The sequence below is a fragment of the Benincasa hispida genome, chromosome 1, assembly GCF_009727055.1.
Source record: "Benincasa hispida cultivar B227 chromosome 1, ASM972705v1, whole genome shotgun sequence".
NCBI classification, from domain to species: domain Eukaryota; kingdom Viridiplantae; phylum Streptophyta; class Magnoliopsida; order Cucurbitales; family Cucurbitaceae; genus Benincasa; species Benincasa hispida.
The window spans coordinates 13,255,909-13,274,467 of NC_052349.1; the positions used below are offsets into that span (position 1 = coordinate 13,255,909).

Genomic DNA, 18,559 nt, shown 5'->3' on the forward strand with positions numbered 1-18,559 from the left:
AGGGTAAATTTATTAGGTTGCGTCCATTCCCTGAGTGGTTAACCAATTTGATTGTTAATTTGGAGTTTTCAAAAATAAAAAAAATATAAAAAACTATTTATACAAAATAGCAAAATTTTAATCTTATTTGATAGAGATTGATAAAAATTTATGAGTGTCTATTGATAATACTGATAGAAACGGATAAAAGTATTAATATCTACGAGTGATTTTAACATTTATTCTATCCATGAAAAATTCTAAAAAATTTGGCCTATTTTAAACCCCGTGGCATTATAATAATAAGAAAAATATTTAAAGTGTTTTTCTATGCATACTTGATCGCAAAAATTAATATTTAAATCTTAGATTTAAAATAAAAATAAATCATTAAACAATAGTATGAAAAAAACGATTATAGAGTGAAGCAATCTAGATCCCAATTAAAGAGTTCCACGTGGCATTCCTTAAAACCAATCATATTGTTCCATTTGAATCCTCTCTGTCCCACCATTTCAAAGTCCACTTCTCACCTCCATTGATTTTGATCCTGCTTTGTGCCGGTAGCAATCTCATCTCCTCCGATTTCTAGAACATTCCACCATGATTTCCAAACCATTCGATTGATGGGGTCATAAATTTTCTCCGTTGTCCTTTCATTTTCTCGAGAAACAAACAGTTCCACTCTCCATTCAATCGAACTGCCCATGGCTGCTTTAGCAAGCTCTGTCCTTCAGTCTCCACTCCAGATCCGTCCTTCCGATTCTTCTTTTGGGTCCCTTTTTCCATCCAGAATATATCGGATTGCACCCAGTTTCAACCTCAAGTGTTCCCCCCACCGGCCTCTGCTTTCCGGCGACGGCGGACCCAGAAGGAATTTCTCTTTGAAATCAGCTTCAACCAGTGTTTACGCGGACCCTTCGTCCGCCTCTCCCTCTCTTGATGACGAATACAAGGCTAACTCTGAGCTCCTTGCATCCTTGAAGGTCAAGCTACTGGTGGGTCTTTCATTCAACGATTCCATTTGCAGATTTGTTTGGTTTTGTTGTTTATTTGACTTTTGCTCTCCAATGGATTGGTTGAAAGTGGGTGTTATGAATATACGTAAAAGATAAAATATAGCATTAGTTAGATTAGTTTTTTTTGAGATTAAGGTATGTTTGGAATGAATTTTCAAGGGCCAAAAACCCTTTTTAGCACATTAAGCACTTGAAAAGTCAATGTGTGAGCAAAATGCTCGAGGGTCGTGTTAGATTAATAGATAACGAGCTTAAGCTTGTGGGTTTAGCGAGGATTTTATTCGTCCATAGTTTTGATCCTTTTTGTTCTTGTTCACATAAGCTTTGCTAGGAATATATGACAGCAGCTCAGAAAAAAAAAAAAAAAAAAAAAAGTTGCAATATCACTATAGAGATGTTTGTCTGTTAGTAACTAACATTATAATTTCGAGTTTTTGATTCATCCTCCTTATCCACATGTTATAGTTGATATGGCAAACTCTTTATTCTCTTGCAACTATGATTTGTGCTCTTGTCTTGTCAATGCTCATTCGTCATTTTTCGTTGTGCCAGAGCGTGGTTTCAGGGTTAAATAGAGGTCTTGCTGCAAACGAGGATGATTTACAGAAGGCAGACGAGGCTGCCAAAGAGATTGAAGCTGTTGGAGGCCCTGTGGACCTCTCAGTCGATCTTGACAAATTGCAAGGGAGATGGAAACTGATATACAGCAGTGCATTCTCATCTCGTACTTTAGGCGGAAGTCGACCGGGTCCTCCCACAGGAAGGCTACTTCCTATTACTCTTGGTCAGGTGCAGTATTTCTGAATTCTATCGTTGGTTGTTTCTCATCGCTTCTTCTTTTCATACATCTCACAAACAAAACCACTAATGAGAAGTCTTTGAGAAAAATGCCCGTGTTTTGCTTCATATTGACTTTCAGATTTCCATCATTAGGTGTTTCAGCGGATTGACATCATCAGCAAAGATTTCGATAACATTGTAGAACTTGAATTAGGTGCTCCTTGGCCTCTACCTCCTGCTGAAGTCACTGCTACATTGGCTCACAAGTTTGAAATCGTAGGTTAGTCATCTATGCATGTGTGTTGTTCCCTTTCAGTTTTACAATTATGGGGCTATTGCAATGCAACTTACCATTTCTAAACCAGAATAATTGTTCAATTGTCTGTTCGAACTGAGATCAGGGTCTGCTAAGATTAAGATTACTTTCGAGAAAACAACCGTGAAGGCAACTGGGAACTTGTCACAGCTTCCACCATTAGAGGTACCTCGGCTTCCAGATGCGTTAAGGCCTCCGTCTAACACCGGAAGTGGTGACTTTGAAGTCACTTACCTTGACAACGATACCCGGATCACCAGAGGAGATAGAGGAGAACTCAGGGTGTTTGTTATCTCATAATAATATCATCACAGGCACGAGGAGATTTTGTTTGCTGTATCCTCAAGTTCAAACATCTTCTCCATGGAGTCGAAGTTCTACCATCCACCCAACCATTGTTTATAATTATTAGTTTTGTTATCGACTCTCGATTCCAAACTTATACTTAGAGATCAACTGCTGTAGCCATAGTTAAAAGGAAAAGCACAAAGACTTCGGATTTCTACATTGTTCACTGTAAGTAGTATCATTGTCTTGATCAGTGTATTGATCAATCAGCTTACAAATGTAAAATGGTTGACTTTTTGCCCATCTTATCTGCCTCGATCATGGCGTGTCGAATAAGAGTCTTTTAGGTTCTAAGATATGAAGTTATAAAGCTGCAGGATCTTGTGAGTTTTGACAGCTTAAAATGCTTTTTTGGGCATCGAAAGCTTCTATGTCATTCTCATTAGCATACATGGATAGAACAATGGTCAAGGGAGAAAGAGACTATTTTAGATGGAAAGAGACTTGTATTACTTGAGAGATGAAATGTTTCAGATGCTGCACAAGTATGCAACAAATTTGACAATGTAACAATGAGCTCTATCTAAGTGGCTGTTATTGTGACTACAATTGCTTCTGTTAATATCAGTGACTTGTGATGATCATACCACTGCATTGAAAAGGGGGTGCCGAATAAGTAGAAATTCAAAATTCAGATTACATGTGGGACATTCTTTTGAAGAATGATTTTTGGTACGTGTTACAAAACAACTTTCTTGGTAATAAAATTATAACTGATAACTGAAGCTAAAATCATATCATCTCCAAGGTAACAAAAATTTGTTCTTACTCAGGCAAGGAACCATTTGAAGCAGCCAGCCCAAGTAGAATGCTGTTTAGTTCCTTGTTTGGAATTCTGCTCATCCTTTCTCTTCATCCACTGCTTCCAAAACTGGGAGAGGTATGTCTGCTAAAGAGTTATTGTCTCCTGATCTAGATGATTTCGTTGATTCACTACTGTCGGACGACCCCTTAGATTTCCTCCGATGCGAGTGTTTGGGGATAGGATTTTCTGTGCTTGATTCAGCTCCATGATTTGAACCACGACGACGTCGTGAACTTCGAGAACTACCTTCCTGAGGGCCAGAGTCAGCTGAAGGGCACGATGAACGTTGTCGTCTAGAGCCCTTCTCAGAGTTCCGCCGAGCAGATGAAGAGTCTAAACCTGATGAAGACTCTGACGAAGTTTGGCGTTTCGACCTTGGTGCTCGACTTGCCTTATGAACATCTAGCTCCCCAGACTCTATACAAAGGAAAACACAACTCCTATTACCAACTTCACCAAGACTTGATCATCAAAATGCAGTAAATTAAACAACATTTTTATGATCATCAACAAGGTAAAATGGTGAGTAGTTTTGGTTAACCTTGAATGGGGATATTAGCAGAAGAAAGATCAAGTTCCCCAATAGAATTAACCAAATCGCCTGAGGTTTGAGTTTTTGGTGAAGATTTAAACTCGTTCATCTGCTCAATTTTGCCAAAAAAAAAAAAAGAAAAGAAAAAAAGAAAAAACCCAAAAAAATCCAAATCCATATTCACAAAACTTGAAGAAAAACAAAACCAAAAAGGCAGCCATAGATTAATTCTCACCCAACTAGGTGTATTGTTTTGATTCCCAGATGGACCATCCCATCCAATATGAGCAACATGCTTAACATCAGTGGGAAGACCAATCTGCATTTCTGGTTCTTTTTCATCTGCAACAACATTTCCTCAACCTAATCCATCAATCTAATCACAAACCCAGATGAAAAAATGAAGGGAAAACGAAAGAAAACATACCGAAAATCTGTGAAATGTATCTTAATCCTTTTAAGAGGCCCTTTACAGAGGTGGCCATGCGAGCTATAAAACTGAAAGCTGAACTAAAATGGGTAGTAAAGTAAGTGAAAAGGGGGGGTGACAGGTTTTGATCGACGGTGGCCGGAGAGGGGAAATTNAGAAGGGAGATTGATGAGCTAATCTTGGTGCAGTTTTTCAATGCCTGTTTTGTGAAAGCGCGGGAACACCGGCTCGGGGAAGCAACTGTACGGCCATCCACTTACGCAATTTTTTCTCTTTTCATTTTTAATCACATCTTTTTTTTTCTTTTTTAAAAAAATAAATTATTTTATTAGGTTTTTTCTTAATTATATTTTTTTTTAAAAGGTTGGTGTATTTCTCTAGTTATTATTGTAATTGGAATACCAGATGGAGCTTTCTCATCCAAACACTTCTTTTATTACCTTAATTTCAGAATGCTATTTTAAATTTGAGTTTCTAAAAACAATATACAAGTACAAATCTTTCTTGTTTTTTTTTTTTTCTCTCTCTAAAGAAAAACTAATATACTTGTTTGTTTTTAGTATTTATTTTTTTTAGGAAGAAAAACTTGTCTAGTCAGGTTTTTTTGGGGCGGATCAATTTAGAGATGCTTTTAAGATTCTTACTAAAATTTTAAATTACGGGTCGTTTTGTTTTTCTAATTTAAAGAATGGTGTTTATTTACTAATAATTTGCTTTGCTTTGTGATCAATTTTAACATAAACTTTATGAGTTTTAACCAAAATCTGGAAATTTAAAGTTTTAAGCCGTGTAGACGATTTCCTAGATAATTTTGTTTATATATACAAAGTGTTTCAAAATTTTAAATTTCATAATTGTGGCTCGGTTCGATAATGAATTTGTTTTTGTTTTTGTTTTTTTCATGATAAAAACTAAAAGATATGGGTGAGTAATATTTATAAGATTAATTTTTAAAAACAAAAAGCTAATGCCTATTTGGTATCCATTTTGTTTTTTAAAATTAAGTCTATATCATCTACGTTTCTTACCATGATTTGCATCTTTCTTAATTACAATTGTTGAATTCTTAGCCAAATTCAAAAAACAAAAAACTTTTTAAAAGCTACTTTTTTTAGTTCTTAAAATTTGGTTTTGATTTTTTAAACTATTGATGAAAAGTAGATAATAAAGTAAGAATATTGGAAGTGTAAGTAGTGTTTATAGACTTAATTTTCAAAAATTAAAATAAGAAACAAAATGATTACCAAATGGGGTCTAAAAATTTAATGGTTATTAAATGGCATCTATATTAAAAAAGTTTTTTTTTTAAATAAATATAATATTTCATATTATAAACTTAATTTTTTTTATTAAATTAAAATATGTATAATATAATATTTTGAATTATATGATGTTGTCAAATAATGATTATTTTTTTTAAAAAAAGAAAAAAACAGGTTCATAAATTAATTAATAATAGTTTATACTCGACCAAACATATTTTTAACCATGGTTTAAATTGAGATCGACTTTATAAATATGCTACAAACATCTAAAAAATATAATTTTATTTTTATTAAATTTTTATTTTCCAACAAAAGTAAAAACAAAATGTTGATTTTATAATTTTATGTATATTTTAATCATTTGATAAATATTTTTTTTTTGAAAAATAAGTTTCTAAGCTCTACTTTCACATCTAAATTTGTATATTATATTGTCTGCTTTCTATTAATGTTTTAAAAAATTAAGCTAAAATTTGAATAAAAAAAAGGTAGTTCTTGAAAACTTATTTTTATTTATAGATTTCGATTAAGAACTCAAATGTTTCTTCAAGAAAGATAAAAAACATGATAAGAAATGAAGAGTAAACAAACATAAATTTAAAGAACAAAAAACTGAAGATAAAATTATTATCAAATTGAGCCTTAATAAATTTAATTTAATATTAAAATATCACATTTTATCGTTTTTCAACGACAAAGATGTTTTGACATTTTACAAGACGCACGGTTAAATGGAGAGAAAACAAACATAAAATAATAATCATTCGAGTTAAGGAGAGTTGATCGAAATGGTAGGGAAATGAATATATATATATATATGGATAATAGTGTATACGGTCAGAATGATCATAATAAAGATAACTTTCCATTGTTTCCAATATTAGAACAATCAGACTCGAAGGTATTTAAAGAGGATTTTACAAGATTCAAATTCCCGTTAGAACATAAAATGTGATCATTCTGAAGAGCCCAGTTGTGATTCGACACACAACAAAAGCACATAAAAATAGAAACATAGGATTACCAAATCAAAGAAAATAAGATCAAAAGTCTAACGATTATGTCTCAATTTAGGGATGTCAAAGGGATCTCAAATAAGCCATCATATAAGCGCATAGAGGATGTCACAATATAAAGGCGAAGAGTTCATCTTCATTTTCAGCAATAACCAGCCTCTCATGAAGCCTTGAGATCGTCCATGCCAACACTAGCCTGTGAAAGAGAGTATTTCTATTATAAAGATATGAAAATCACATTTGAACACGTAAAATTAATTGTTAAAGGCATATTTCAGAGTGACAAAAACATGCCCTGCTGAGACACTGAAGATATATTTTAATCTATTGTTCCATAACAAATGACATGACAAATTCATTAAGAAAAAGTAAGAGATTGAAAAGACTTGGAAATTCAATCCAAAACTAAATTTCAGATAATTGAACTAGTTGTATCAAGTTTGAAAGTTTTTGTTGATCTCCGGGAATTTGGGGAATCTTACCAGAAACTTGTGAATCTCTTGGAGGAGAGGTGAAAAACTTGTACAAAATTTCTCTATGTCGGCTTCAACATTGCCAGTGCCTGATATAACTTCCATAAACTTCTTACGATCAGGAGCAAGCTTCATGGCAACCTACAATTTCAGTATCTGATTAGAATCAAAGTACAATTTCTCATAACCCGAATCATGGATTGAAGGATATACAATAACATTTAGTTGATCCAAACATTATAGGTGTATTTGAAGCAGTAGAAGGTTTAATAAAATTTGCCAGGATTCTGTAGCTCGTATCTTTTGCAACATGGTTTTGCTTCTTGAAATGTGAACTATTACATCTTGCTCATGAGGGATGAAAAAGCATTAGACCCAAAAGAAGCTTGTAACACCATATTCCAGAAATAAAACTGTAGGAATATGCTTTGGGAGTTTAGCCAACTACTTCAGTGCATTTTTAAGCTTCTATAGAATTCCTAAAATTGGGGGGGGGGGGTTGTGAATCTCCTCATATACCAAAGAATTTTAAAATCAAATTAATGGGGGGCACCAGAGGATTACACTGAAACTTGAACTGGCCAGCCAACCATGCCACTTTTTCAAAGTCTTGCCATAGGCTTCTGTACAGGCACGAGACATTGTCCAATCCTGATGCTCCAGTAAGTTGCGAAACAGTTCTACCAAGAAATCTATTGCTCTGAACAGGATCAAGATATGCAAGTAGAACCAAAGTGTGTTAATAAAATTGATCCAAATTTGCAGTTTTATCCTAGACTTGTGCATTATTTTCTAGAAAGGAAAAAGAGCAATTTGGTTCAATCATTCACACTCCAGATGCAAGTAAAAATCAATTCCTTGAATTAAGAAGTACAAAGAATCGCATTGAAAATCCTAACTCGCAAGTCATAAGCAATGCAATAACCAAGAAAAATGCAAGTATACACATCCAGAGGGGGTAGAGGAAAACTGAAGTATCTCATGGAAGATGGAGGAGGCTTCCTCACCAATTAGATTTTCGTTTTGTAGCCTTTAGTGACAAACATAGTTAAATTTTTAAATGCTTCCCTTCAAAAGCTTATTTTTTTTTTATAAGTAACAAAGTTGCGCCAGAACCAAAACAAAACAACAAATTCAATGCAGACATTGTCTAACCTTGTCAACCAAAGAAGACCATTTGTGCAACTGGACGATCCTTTTGCAGTTTTAATTTCAATCTCGGGTTTCACCAAGTTATACAAGTAGTTGAATGCAGGTGGGTTGCTAGCATACTTGGACTCCAATCTCTACAGTTACAAACGGTAAGGTGAAGAAAACATAAATGCTACAGCATTAAGTGGACTATAACAAAAGCACAAGCATGATATGATGCCAAAAACTTGAGAACTGGAAAGGCATGCATTTGTCTCCCTTTCAGGGGCACAAAAAACACTTGCATCTATGTCTCACAAATGCAAATGTTTCGCATGTAGGTATGCAAGTTGCTCATTTACTCCAATCTTATTTGGAAAATAATAAATAAATTAGCTAGTCCTATGGCCAGTGATAAGGATTATTAGCCTACAAATTAAAATAAGATAGACATATATAATTAAGTAAACAAATGCCTAAACAAATGGCCTCATAGACAATAGGTTGCCATAAACTGGCCTCATAGACAATCATATTCTAAAAACTTAGTTCAAACTACTTAATGAATATGACAAGATTATGGCATGTACATCTTACCGATATGTTGCCTCCAATGTCAGTTTTAACAAGTGCCATAGAAGCTCCAAACTTGTCTGCATTAGAAATTATTGAGACATTAGTTTTAAGAACGACAATTTGTAAAGCTCATCAGTTTGTGGTAACCTGATTATGAGATTGCAATTTTCAGTAGGAATTCAATTATTGATATAAAAACAACCGACTTTGAAGATCACAGAAACCTTTAGGAGACAAATCTAGTTCTTTTAGTCCACCAACAAAGAAATGCCAGTCTACTAACATCAAGTAGGCAAATGATAAACTCCACATCTATCTCCTAGACAAACTTTTCTCTTTACTCAAAACGAAATCATATGTAGCCAAACGCCAGGAAACTAGAGAGAAGTTTTAAAAGGCAAAAGGGATCAGGAGGCTGCACCAATAACAGGCAGAATATGTTTGCACGCTTCCAAGAAAGGCTTGGTCAAAATCTCCCCGGCATCAGATTTGACATGCTGAATTCCTTCCAAGGCAGGGCTGAACACAGTTACCTCCATTTTTATGCTTTGCTGCATTCGAACAAATTCATGAATCCCTCACAGAGATCAAACAGTTAGAAACTAATAAAATTTCCGACAGATTCCTTCACGAATGGAACAGAAAAGAAGAAGCAATTCAACATCGCAAAAACATACTTCAATTTCATATAGCTTGTATCGGAAACGAAAATTAACGGGAAAAAACAGAGAAAGGAAATGAGATCAATAGATAAATCAAGCAGATCAGAGCGTAGAGCGGAAAAGAAAGCAGTGAAATGCATACTTACAGTAAGAAAAGATGGTTTTTTGGGCTTTGAGAGGTGTGATCGGAGCAATGGGAGTTAAAACTGAAAAGAGGATGAACGGAGAGAGGAGGAAGATATCGGAAAAGATGGGATTCGATTAGTAACAGAAGTTTTCAGAATCTCTCTCTCTCTTCCAATTTTAGGGGTGTTGTTTTCACGACGCCAGACGAGAATCTCTATTTCTTTCTTCTTTTTTTTTTTTTTTCTGCCTTATTGCATCAATTCAAAATATATCAAAATGAAAATCAAATATAACCGTACCATTTGATAAGTATTTGATTTGGGTTTAAATCCTACCTTACTTCTTGTATTTTTTATTTTGATTTATTCTAATCCTTATATTCTCCATTTTTATTCATTTTAGTTTCTTTATTTTCAAAATATTCATTTTATTCTCGTAACTTTAAAAAAAATGACTATTTTAATCCCTTAAAATTGAAAATAAAAGACTAAAATAGTTACTTTTTAAAAATATAATAACAAAAATAAGTCAAAGTTAAAAGTATAATGATTAAAATGAACCATTAAAGTTGAAAATATAATAACCAAATTAAATCAAAACGAACCAAAACTCAAGGTACAAGGACTAAAATAGTATTAAACTTTTTGTTTTTAAGGTCTATTTTCTCTCTTTTCTTATAATAGTTTCCGTAAATCTTAAATAGAAGAGTTGTATTTTAATTTTTTTTTTTTTTTTCTTTTTTTTTATTTCTTGTTTTTAAGATTCTGTCTTGTTTGATAACTATTCTCATTTCTTGTTTTTAAAATTTGAAAACCGTTTTTGAAGATAGTAAAAAATGAGAAATCATTTTTTAGAATTTTACCAAACTATTGAAATTATTTATAAGTATTATAAAAATATAAGCACTAAATTCTAACTTTTAAAATTATAAAGATTAAAGGAAAATTTTTACCGATAGAAAAAATGTCAAACTATTTACAAAAATAGGAAAAAGATATTGTTAGAACTTCTGTGAGTATCTATCAGTGATAGTTTATATCACTTATAACACTAATAGACTTCTACCCGTCTCTATAAAAGAAAATTAAATTTTGTTATTATGTGTAAATAATTTCTTTTAATTTTCTATTTTTGAAAATCCTCAAGATTAAATTCATTTGTTTTTTCAAATCATAGATATGAAATTTACAATGTAACTATATAAATTATCAATTTAGTCATGAAACATTATACTCTCTACCCTTATATTATATTGTGGTCGTACATGTACCAACAAAATTTTAAAAAAAATTCAAAGCAATGTATTCATGCGTAAGCCGGCAGCGGCAAATACGCAACAATATGCCCACTACGCATTATTGTTACGTTACACTGCAATTTGCATATCTTTGGAGACTTGACCCAACAATCCACAAAAATCATTAGTTGTGTCATTTCGATGGTTTAATTTTAATAATTGTAAAAGTACGAGAGCTCGATTCTTAAAATTAAAAAATTTGATGATATAACTACAACTACCAACTATACTTTTCAATGTAATTTTTGTAATTTAACCTTAATTTTATTTTTAGGTCTGGGTTTGTATTCAATAAAAATATTCACACTTTAAACATTTTGTTGGGGTAATTTTTATTTTTACTTTTATACACTTATTATTTTATATTCAATTTAAACACATCTCAATGATCAAAATATCACTATCTTTTAATATAGGAATGAGATTTCAGATCTTAATAGGTATTTAATTTACGCATCTATCTCCATTAAAAAGTCATATGTTAAATTTTTAGTTTGTAATGTAATATGCTACAAAGAAAAAAAAGGAAAACTTTTATTGTTTTTTAAGACTCTAAAAACACATGCTACACAAATTAAGTCGATTAAAATTGGAATCAAATTATACTATGGGAGGACCCCACAATAAAAGTGGATATTTTTGTTTGGTAAGAAGAAAATTAGATATCAAAGAAAGTATTGAGATATAAAATGAACGATGGGGAAATATAAATAAGGGATTGGGGATGATATTCCTAAGAATAAAAAATTTGGAATTCATGTAGTTTATGTCTATGATAGAGATATAACTCTTGAGAACACAACCAACCCCATTTTTCATTTTTCTAAAATATAGTTTCATTTTTTATAGGAAGAATAAAATTCATCAAATAGAAACAAGAACTATAAACCATTTAATTTATAAAGTAATGTAGGAATATTACACCGTTTATCATAGGTCCACATTAATATAAGGCATAAAATATCCACTATCAATAAAGGTTCGCAATATCAATGTGAATGAAAATATTGAAGTCTTAATTTTATGGAAATATAGATGAATTTTTTGAAATAATTGATGGAAATTGATGGAAAATCGTTACGAATAGTTAAGATTATTGCTTAATTAGACAACAGTTGACCATTTTTATCATCATTTCTATAAAGTAAGACAATATTTAGATGTATATTGTAAATGTTTATGTAAATATCGATCCGAGAGCAAGGATTTTTAAAAAGAAATGGAAAAATATTTACAAAATAATATAAATTTAGAAATGTTTTAAAGTGAATTATGTGAAATGAAATTTTTAGATGGTAAAAGAAAAAAATTCACATCAATTCAAATTTGAATTTTGAGGTGAGATATATGAAATTTTAATGAAAAAAATATTAAATTATGTTAAAAAAATAAATATAGATTCTTTTTGTGGTTTTTTTTAAAAAAAAATTCAATTTTTCTAAAATCTTTCCAATTGAAAATAAAGTTAAAAATTGAGAAAATTAGAAATTAGAAAAATTAGTACATTAAATAAGTTTTATCTTTTGTCGACGATCACATTGACATGAAAAAATATACAATATGTATAATAAGATCATAAAATTGAAAAACTTTTAACTAAATTAACATAGTTAATTAAAAAAAATAGCGAACTTTTCATCAAAATTTGGAAATTTTCTCGAAAGGGGAAAAATCAAATTTTACCCGTACATAAATTTAGAGATTTTGATGGAATTTTTCCACCATGATAATAAGTCATTGTATACATTTTTTTCTCTTTATGAGAAGGTGATCGTAAACATTTATTTTTACACATCATTAAAAACTTATTAAAACTAAATGTTAGATGTTTTTATTTTGGAGTTTTTGAGAATAACTATAAGCAAGTGTGAAAAATATCTTTCCTCTTTTTCTTTTTACTTTTTCTTTGTTGAGATTACTTTTGCAAAGGCATCATATTCCCGCATCCATCGTTAGTAGCATCATACTATCAATATTGTACATTTGTTAGGTAGTAGGTACACAACTTAGTTTTTTTAGAAAAAAAATTCTTCGAATGAATCTCAAACTTAGGCGGTAATGAAAACAAAAGATCATCAATAATAACATCGTAAAATCAATTGGAATATTAGCAATCCAACTTGCTCAAACTCAAGGCGACAACAAAAACAAAAGATCACCAATAATAACATCGCAAATTCAATTGAAGAATTAGCGACCCAACTTCTCCCAAAATTTTCTAAATGAGAAGAAACAATAAAGCCTAAACTCAGGACGGCAATGGAAAAAAAACGATCATCAATGATAACATCGCAAATCCAATTAGAAAATTAGCAACCTAACTTCTTTCAAAATCTTCTGAATAAGAAGAAACACAAGGATTAAAAAAAAAAAAAAAAGGCAGCATAACGAGCTAATGTACAACCCGATTCCTAGCATTGAAAAAATGAGAAAGAGACATTTTCCCAACGACTCGCCAAAACATCGATCTCATGAATTGCATTCTTCACTCCAATAAAGTCCAACGAGTAGTTGTTTATCAGATTGACTAACTCCTTGGCATCAAATTCAACAACAATAAAGGTGGGGAATATCGAGAGAAACAAAATTATTGAGGCTCTAAAAAACATCTTAGGCTTAAGTAGTCCGACACAAATAGGAGATCCTAATCACGAACGACCCACCCCACCTCTCCACAATGCTTCACAGAGTTTCAAGAGTCATTGACATTCATCTTCCATTCGTTTGATCAATGAGATACCAAGAGACTTGACTCGTCGAGCTCTCCACTTCAATAGCCTATAAATTACCATACCACACATGAGCCAAGTCATCAAGGAACACGTTTAACTTACTTTGAATTTGTTCTAATGAGACTATAGCGCTATTGATATTAATTAACGTTCCGATAATTCTATAGATACATATAATAGTAATGTCCTTACAACAATCCACCTCTCTCCAAACTTATCCACCATCAATCTCCAAAACTCAGACGGAGACCAATCATATCTACAAACAGAAAATGAAGGACTCGTGTTAGAGAGATAGATAAGCTAGATTCTCTTGATAAATTCACAGTTCCATAGCCCTATATGGTTATATTCTAAATTATAGGTTTTCTAGAAATCTTCTACCAATTATTATACTATGTTTTAGAAAGCACTTTAAAATATTTTTAGATTTTTTTATTTTTTTTCCCTATTGAGGTGATTTCTGGTGAATATATTAGATAATAAAAATAAAAAGGGAATGTCATGGAATTGAGAAATCAATTAATCCACTATCAAGTTTTGCCAAACACCATCAAATTTTATTTTATATGGAATGGTCCTAATTCATATGGAGGATATGAAAGCATGGGTAAAAAAGATTTAGAGAATTGAAAGTTACGACTATACCAACAAGATATATCCTTTTTAATTTTCGATGGCTCAATCATAGAAATTCCAAAATTAAGCATGGTTAGCTTGAAATAATTATATGTTGGGTGATTTCTTGAGAATTTTTCTAAGAAACATGTGAGTTAGGACAAAACATGCTAAAAGACCAATGCTAGTTTTTTAGGACAATATTCACTTTTATAATCAATTTAAAATAAGTAAGGTTAATATTGCCAAGTCGTAGGGTAATATCAGGGTTATCAACTATCAAATACAAATTCAAAATTTTAGGTTTGAGGTGTTACAATTTCTAACAATTTTTTATAAAAGTACAATACGAGTGAGAATAAAGATTAAAACCCTTTGGCCTCTATTGATCAAGGATATACACTTTAACAAGTTAACTTAGCTTTGCTGCTTTCTCATAAGGTGCTTATTGTTTAATAGATTTCTTTAACTACTAAATTTTATGTATAAAAAAATTGAAATTTCCGAAATTAGTAAACATACACACACAAAAAAAAAAGGTTTTTAGACATAAAATTGAAAAATTAGAGTCTTACACTTTTTTAAAAAAGTTTTGTGGTTCATAATTAACCACTTCAACAACCAAATTAGTAATTTAACTAGATTTTTAGATAGCGATTTTGATAGGAAGAAAATATAAAATTTACCATATTCGAGTTAATTTTTTTAAGTTCAACAATATATTGGATAGAGATATATTCAAATTATTTTAACGTGTTAATCAATAGTACATGTTTTGATTAGTTAAATTAGGTCGGAGTCGATTAAGCTATTAAATTTTCTCGATAAAAGAAGAGTATAGAGAGGTAAATAGAGATGATGAGAACTTAGAGAGATGGTGGTGCCATATATTTTTTCTTTTGAAGCACCAAAATACAAAATTGAAAAAGGGAGAGAAAGATGTGGAAAAATTTAGGGGAAAAAAAAGACTAGAGGAGTTGGGGTGGGTATTTGATGGAGTTCTTAAGAAGCTTCTTAGTTGCAGCATCAGGAAGATTGATTCCACAAATATCAGCCAATCTGATGAGATAAAGCAACACATCAGAAAGTTCTTCCCCAAGATGCTCTTTATCTGATTCCTCCCAATCTGGTAGCCCTTTCTCCACTTCCCCTCTCCATTGGAATATTTCTGATAGCTCTCCTACTTCTCCTACCTACAACTTCATACATATTACTTTGCCCTATATTTCAAAATCCGAATACGGAACATGCATCTACCAGTGATTTAAAATGAAAATTGAGATCCAAACACTGCCATAATGTTTCAAGTAATTGTCACACATGTTGTTCCTAGTCTCAATTTCCAATTCTTTCTAACATAATATTCTAACAAAAATCTACTTCAAAGGTGATTTTTGAAACGTTTATGACAGATCAAGATTAATATTGTAAATTTTAAAAGAATATGAGTATCTTTTAAACAAATGACAAAATAAAAGGGCATTTTTATAGTTTAACTAAAATATATTAGTGATATATATATATATATATATAGTTATACCTTCTCTTTCACCTCAAACCACAAATTTGTAGTAGTAGTAATAATAATAATATAAAAAGAAACTCTTGATTTGAAATTTAAATATGCAGTGTAATTGAGAGAAAAGAGAGAAGAAAAATGACCATGGCAAGGAGAAGGTTTCTAGGACTATGATATTTCTCCCAATTTCTGGCCTTGGCAAACTCCTCGAGCTTCGACGAGAGGTCCTTGAGGCTAATGTCGTCTACGCCGATATCGACCTGCTTGCCTCCTCCCATGGCTGCTTTGCTTGAGAAATTTGTGTTACTTTTGTGTAAAATGGCAATGGGAGAAGGAAGGAGCCCTCTTGGCTTTATAGGAAGAAAAATTACAATGAAATTGTCTGTTATGGCAATTAAGGTTTATTTGGCAACATGAGGAAAAAAAAAGAGAAAAGACAAGTGGGGAAAGCAAATGACATGAGATTCCTCCATATATGCTATGCTGGCTTAATATTCCATTATTAACCTTCACCTTTTTAATCGCCACTTTTTTTTTTTTTTTTTTAACTACCTTTTTGGTCATAAATTTCATGAGTACCCGTTTAATTTTTATTTAGTAAAATAAAATAAAAGGAAATGTGAAAAAATTATAAATCAAATATAATAAAGAAAAAAATGGAATAAATTAAAATTAAAGTTATTTGAAAAAGAAAAAAAAAAAAGAGGAAACGTTTGTTTAAAACTAATGGTGGGCATGTAAAACTTTAATATAAAAAAATATATTGATGACACATGTCACTCATGCATAGGGAGAGGCATGGAAGCATATTACTAGAATTTTACTTAAGTTTGAAAAGAGTTTTACTTTAATTTGATCCTTAGAAATTCAAGATTTATCTTTTTAACCTTAATTTTTTAAAGGTAATGATTAGTTGCACCAAATTCCATACAACTCTTTTTATGTGTAAAAGAAATAAATAACAATATTTTTTTTTAATTGTTACATGATAAATTTTTATTAGGTTCAATTTGGACTGCACCTAAATTTTTTATTTTTTTTTTATTTTTTAATAAGTACTCACTTTCAATCATGTTCAAGACTATAGATTTAATTTATTAGTCATAATTAATTAGCTTTCAATAATTTTTTTTATAAATGTTATAATTAATTTAAAAAATTCACAATGTAATTGTTATGGGTGATTTTGGACCGAAGGGTATAATTCGCATTTAGAAACGACAAGGTCAAGTAGACGTGTGATATGCGCCAAAAGTGAAAACTGAGAACCAAAATGCACCAAGGAAAAGAGGGCTTGCTTGGGCTTGGCCAAGACCGAGCTTTGCCAAATGCCTAACAGGGCATGCATTACGCATGTCCCAGCCCAAAAGAGTGTTTTGGGCTTGAAATATAGCCAAAATAAAATGCTCGACCGAGGCCGACCCTAGCTAAACATAAAATCGAGTCTGTCTATTGGTCCGATAGGTCGTCAAATTATCCTAAGGTGATTCTGAAACCCTAAGGAACAACCTAGATCAACTTTCCCTATAAATACACTTCTTATGACTCCGTATGAGATAACTTAGAAGTTCTGATTTCTTCTATACATCTAGTTCTCTTTCTAACTTAGGCATCATAGCATTTTTGTTTTGCTTTGCTTTGTTTTGTAGGTCTTCCCTACATTACAAATTCACAGTTACTATTCGTGGAGGTCTGGTACGTTTATCGTTAGCCAAAATTTGGCATCAACAGTTGGTGTCGTCTATGGGGAAGAAAGTGTTCTACCCAATAATCTACATACCCTTACAAAGCATGAGTAAAAAAGATGAAAATAGGATCAATGGACCAAAATCAGTGGTGCAAATTGTGCTGAGGAACCCAACCCGATGCCAAAATGACCTTGGCTGAGGCCGAGGCCAAAAAGACCAAGTTGAAGTACAAGTTCTAATTTCTTCTAAACATCCAGTTTCACAGTTGTTGTCATGTGGAGGTTAGATACGTTTACTCTTGGCCAAAATTTGGCATCAACGGTAATTATTTTAAATTAATTAACTAAATTTTAATGTCAATACAAAGTAAATATTATTATAAATTCAAATATCCATCTATATGTACACAAGTCCACTATTTTTAATGTGAAACATGTGTACAAGAGTTACCAAAAAAAAAAGTGAGAGAAAAAAAATCTCTTCTTATGTTAATTTCCCTTCTTCCCTTTACAATTTCTCCCTTAATTACTTACTTACCATCTTTTAGCAATTAGTTTCCCTTTTTTAGCTACATAATTCACAAATGTCCAACTTTATAAGAAAAATTCAAATGGAGTAGTTTCTTTTTTTCATACCAATTTATCATTCCATTAGTATTCCCTCCCCACGTTTTTTGTGTTAATTTAACTTATTTATTTATTTGCATGAAAATTTCATTTAAGCTAATAAATCTTTTTTTTAAAAAAAGATTATATAACCCAATTTAATAAGGATTCTACAATCTTTATTTGCCCCCTTTTTAACCCATTTTTTCTTCGGGATGATTTTCTCTTTTGTCTCGTTTGCCATTTTCAATGTCTATATAATCTAAACAGAAATTTATTTGTTTATAAAGGAAAATTTGTGAACATATATTATAATTATTAAATTGAAGGCAAACAACTGAGGATATATACATAAGACAAAAAAGCAAATTTCTTTCGGGAAAAAAAAAGAAGAGAAAATTCAAATTTCGGACATATGGATGTTTTAAGTAAATTGTATTTCTGTAATTTGAATATGGGGAGATTTTTGTAAATTGAATTCCCATAAAAATTAATTTAACAAGTGGAAAAAAATTGTGATGATTTTTGTAAATTGAATTAACATAAAAATTGGGCAGAAAGTCGAAAAATAGATAGAAGTTCCCATTTTCTTAAATTTTGCAAATAGAATTGAAATTAAATGTGGGCAATTTTCTTCCTTAT

The 18,559-nt window shown here is 31.4% G+C and overlaps 4 protein-coding genes across 5 annotated transcripts; 1 reads left to right on the forward strand and 3 right to left on the reverse strand.

Annotated features, from left to right (window-relative positions):
• The first annotated feature begins 528 nt into the window (after nucleotides 1-528).
• Nucleotides 529-2,988, forward strand: LOC120087154 (plastid-lipid-associated protein 6, chloroplastic). Its single transcript, XM_039044059.1, has 4 exons — nucleotides 529-977; nucleotides 1,551-1,787; nucleotides 1,932-2,058; nucleotides 2,180-2,988. The coding sequence occupies exons 1-4, from the start codon at nucleotides 687-689 to the stop codon at nucleotides 2,392-2,394; spliced, it is 870 nt and encodes a 289-aa protein (XP_038899987.1). The 5' UTR covers nucleotides 529-686; the 3' UTR covers nucleotides 2,395-2,988.
• A 226-nt stretch (nucleotides 2,989-3,214) lies between these two features.
• LOC120087163 (CRIB domain-containing protein RIC7-like) lies at nucleotides 3,215-4,357 on the reverse strand. 2 transcript variants are annotated; one of them, XM_039044078.1, is made up of 4 exons: nucleotides 4,207-4,357; nucleotides 4,015-4,121; nucleotides 3,789-3,888; nucleotides 3,215-3,664 (listed from the first exon to the last, which is right to left on the reverse strand). In XM_039044078.1, exons 1-4 carry the CDS (start codon nucleotides 4,262-4,264, stop codon nucleotides 3,282-3,284), a joined length of 648 nt encoding a protein of 215 aa, XP_038900006.1. In that variant the 5' UTR covers nucleotides 4,265-4,357; the 3' UTR covers nucleotides 3,215-3,281. The 2 variants fall into 2 exon arrangements, with proteins under 2 accessions (XP_038900006.1, XP_038899999.1); XM_039044071.1 differs by having other exon boundaries at nucleotides 3,789-4,121.
• Nucleotides 4,358-6,266: 1,909 nt separating this feature from the next.
• Nucleotides 6,267-9,488, reverse strand: LOC120070458 (glycolipid transfer protein 1). Its single transcript, XM_039022307.1, has 7 exons — nucleotides 9,479-9,488; nucleotides 9,092-9,221; nucleotides 8,692-8,747; nucleotides 8,119-8,249; nucleotides 7,528-7,663; nucleotides 6,973-7,104; nucleotides 6,267-6,686 (listed from the first exon to the last, which is right to left on the reverse strand). The coding sequence occupies exons 2-7, from the start codon at nucleotides 9,207-9,209 to the stop codon at nucleotides 6,651-6,653; spliced, it is 609 nt and encodes a 202-aa protein (XP_038878235.1). The 5' UTR covers nucleotides 9,210-9,221; nucleotides 9,479-9,488; the 3' UTR covers nucleotides 6,267-6,650.
• Nucleotides 9,489-14,827: 5,339 nt separating this feature from the next.
• Nucleotides 14,828-15,993, reverse strand: LOC120070722 (dCTP pyrophosphatase 1-like). The gene is made up of 2 exons (XM_039022578.1): nucleotides 15,768-15,993; nucleotides 14,828-15,298 (listed from the first exon to the last, which is right to left on the reverse strand). The coding sequence occupies exons 1-2, from the start codon at nucleotides 15,900-15,902 to the stop codon at nucleotides 15,074-15,076; spliced, it is 360 nt and encodes a 119-aa protein (XP_038878506.1). The 5' UTR covers nucleotides 15,903-15,993; the 3' UTR covers nucleotides 14,828-15,073.
• Nucleotides 15,994-18,559: the final 2,566 nt, after the last annotated feature.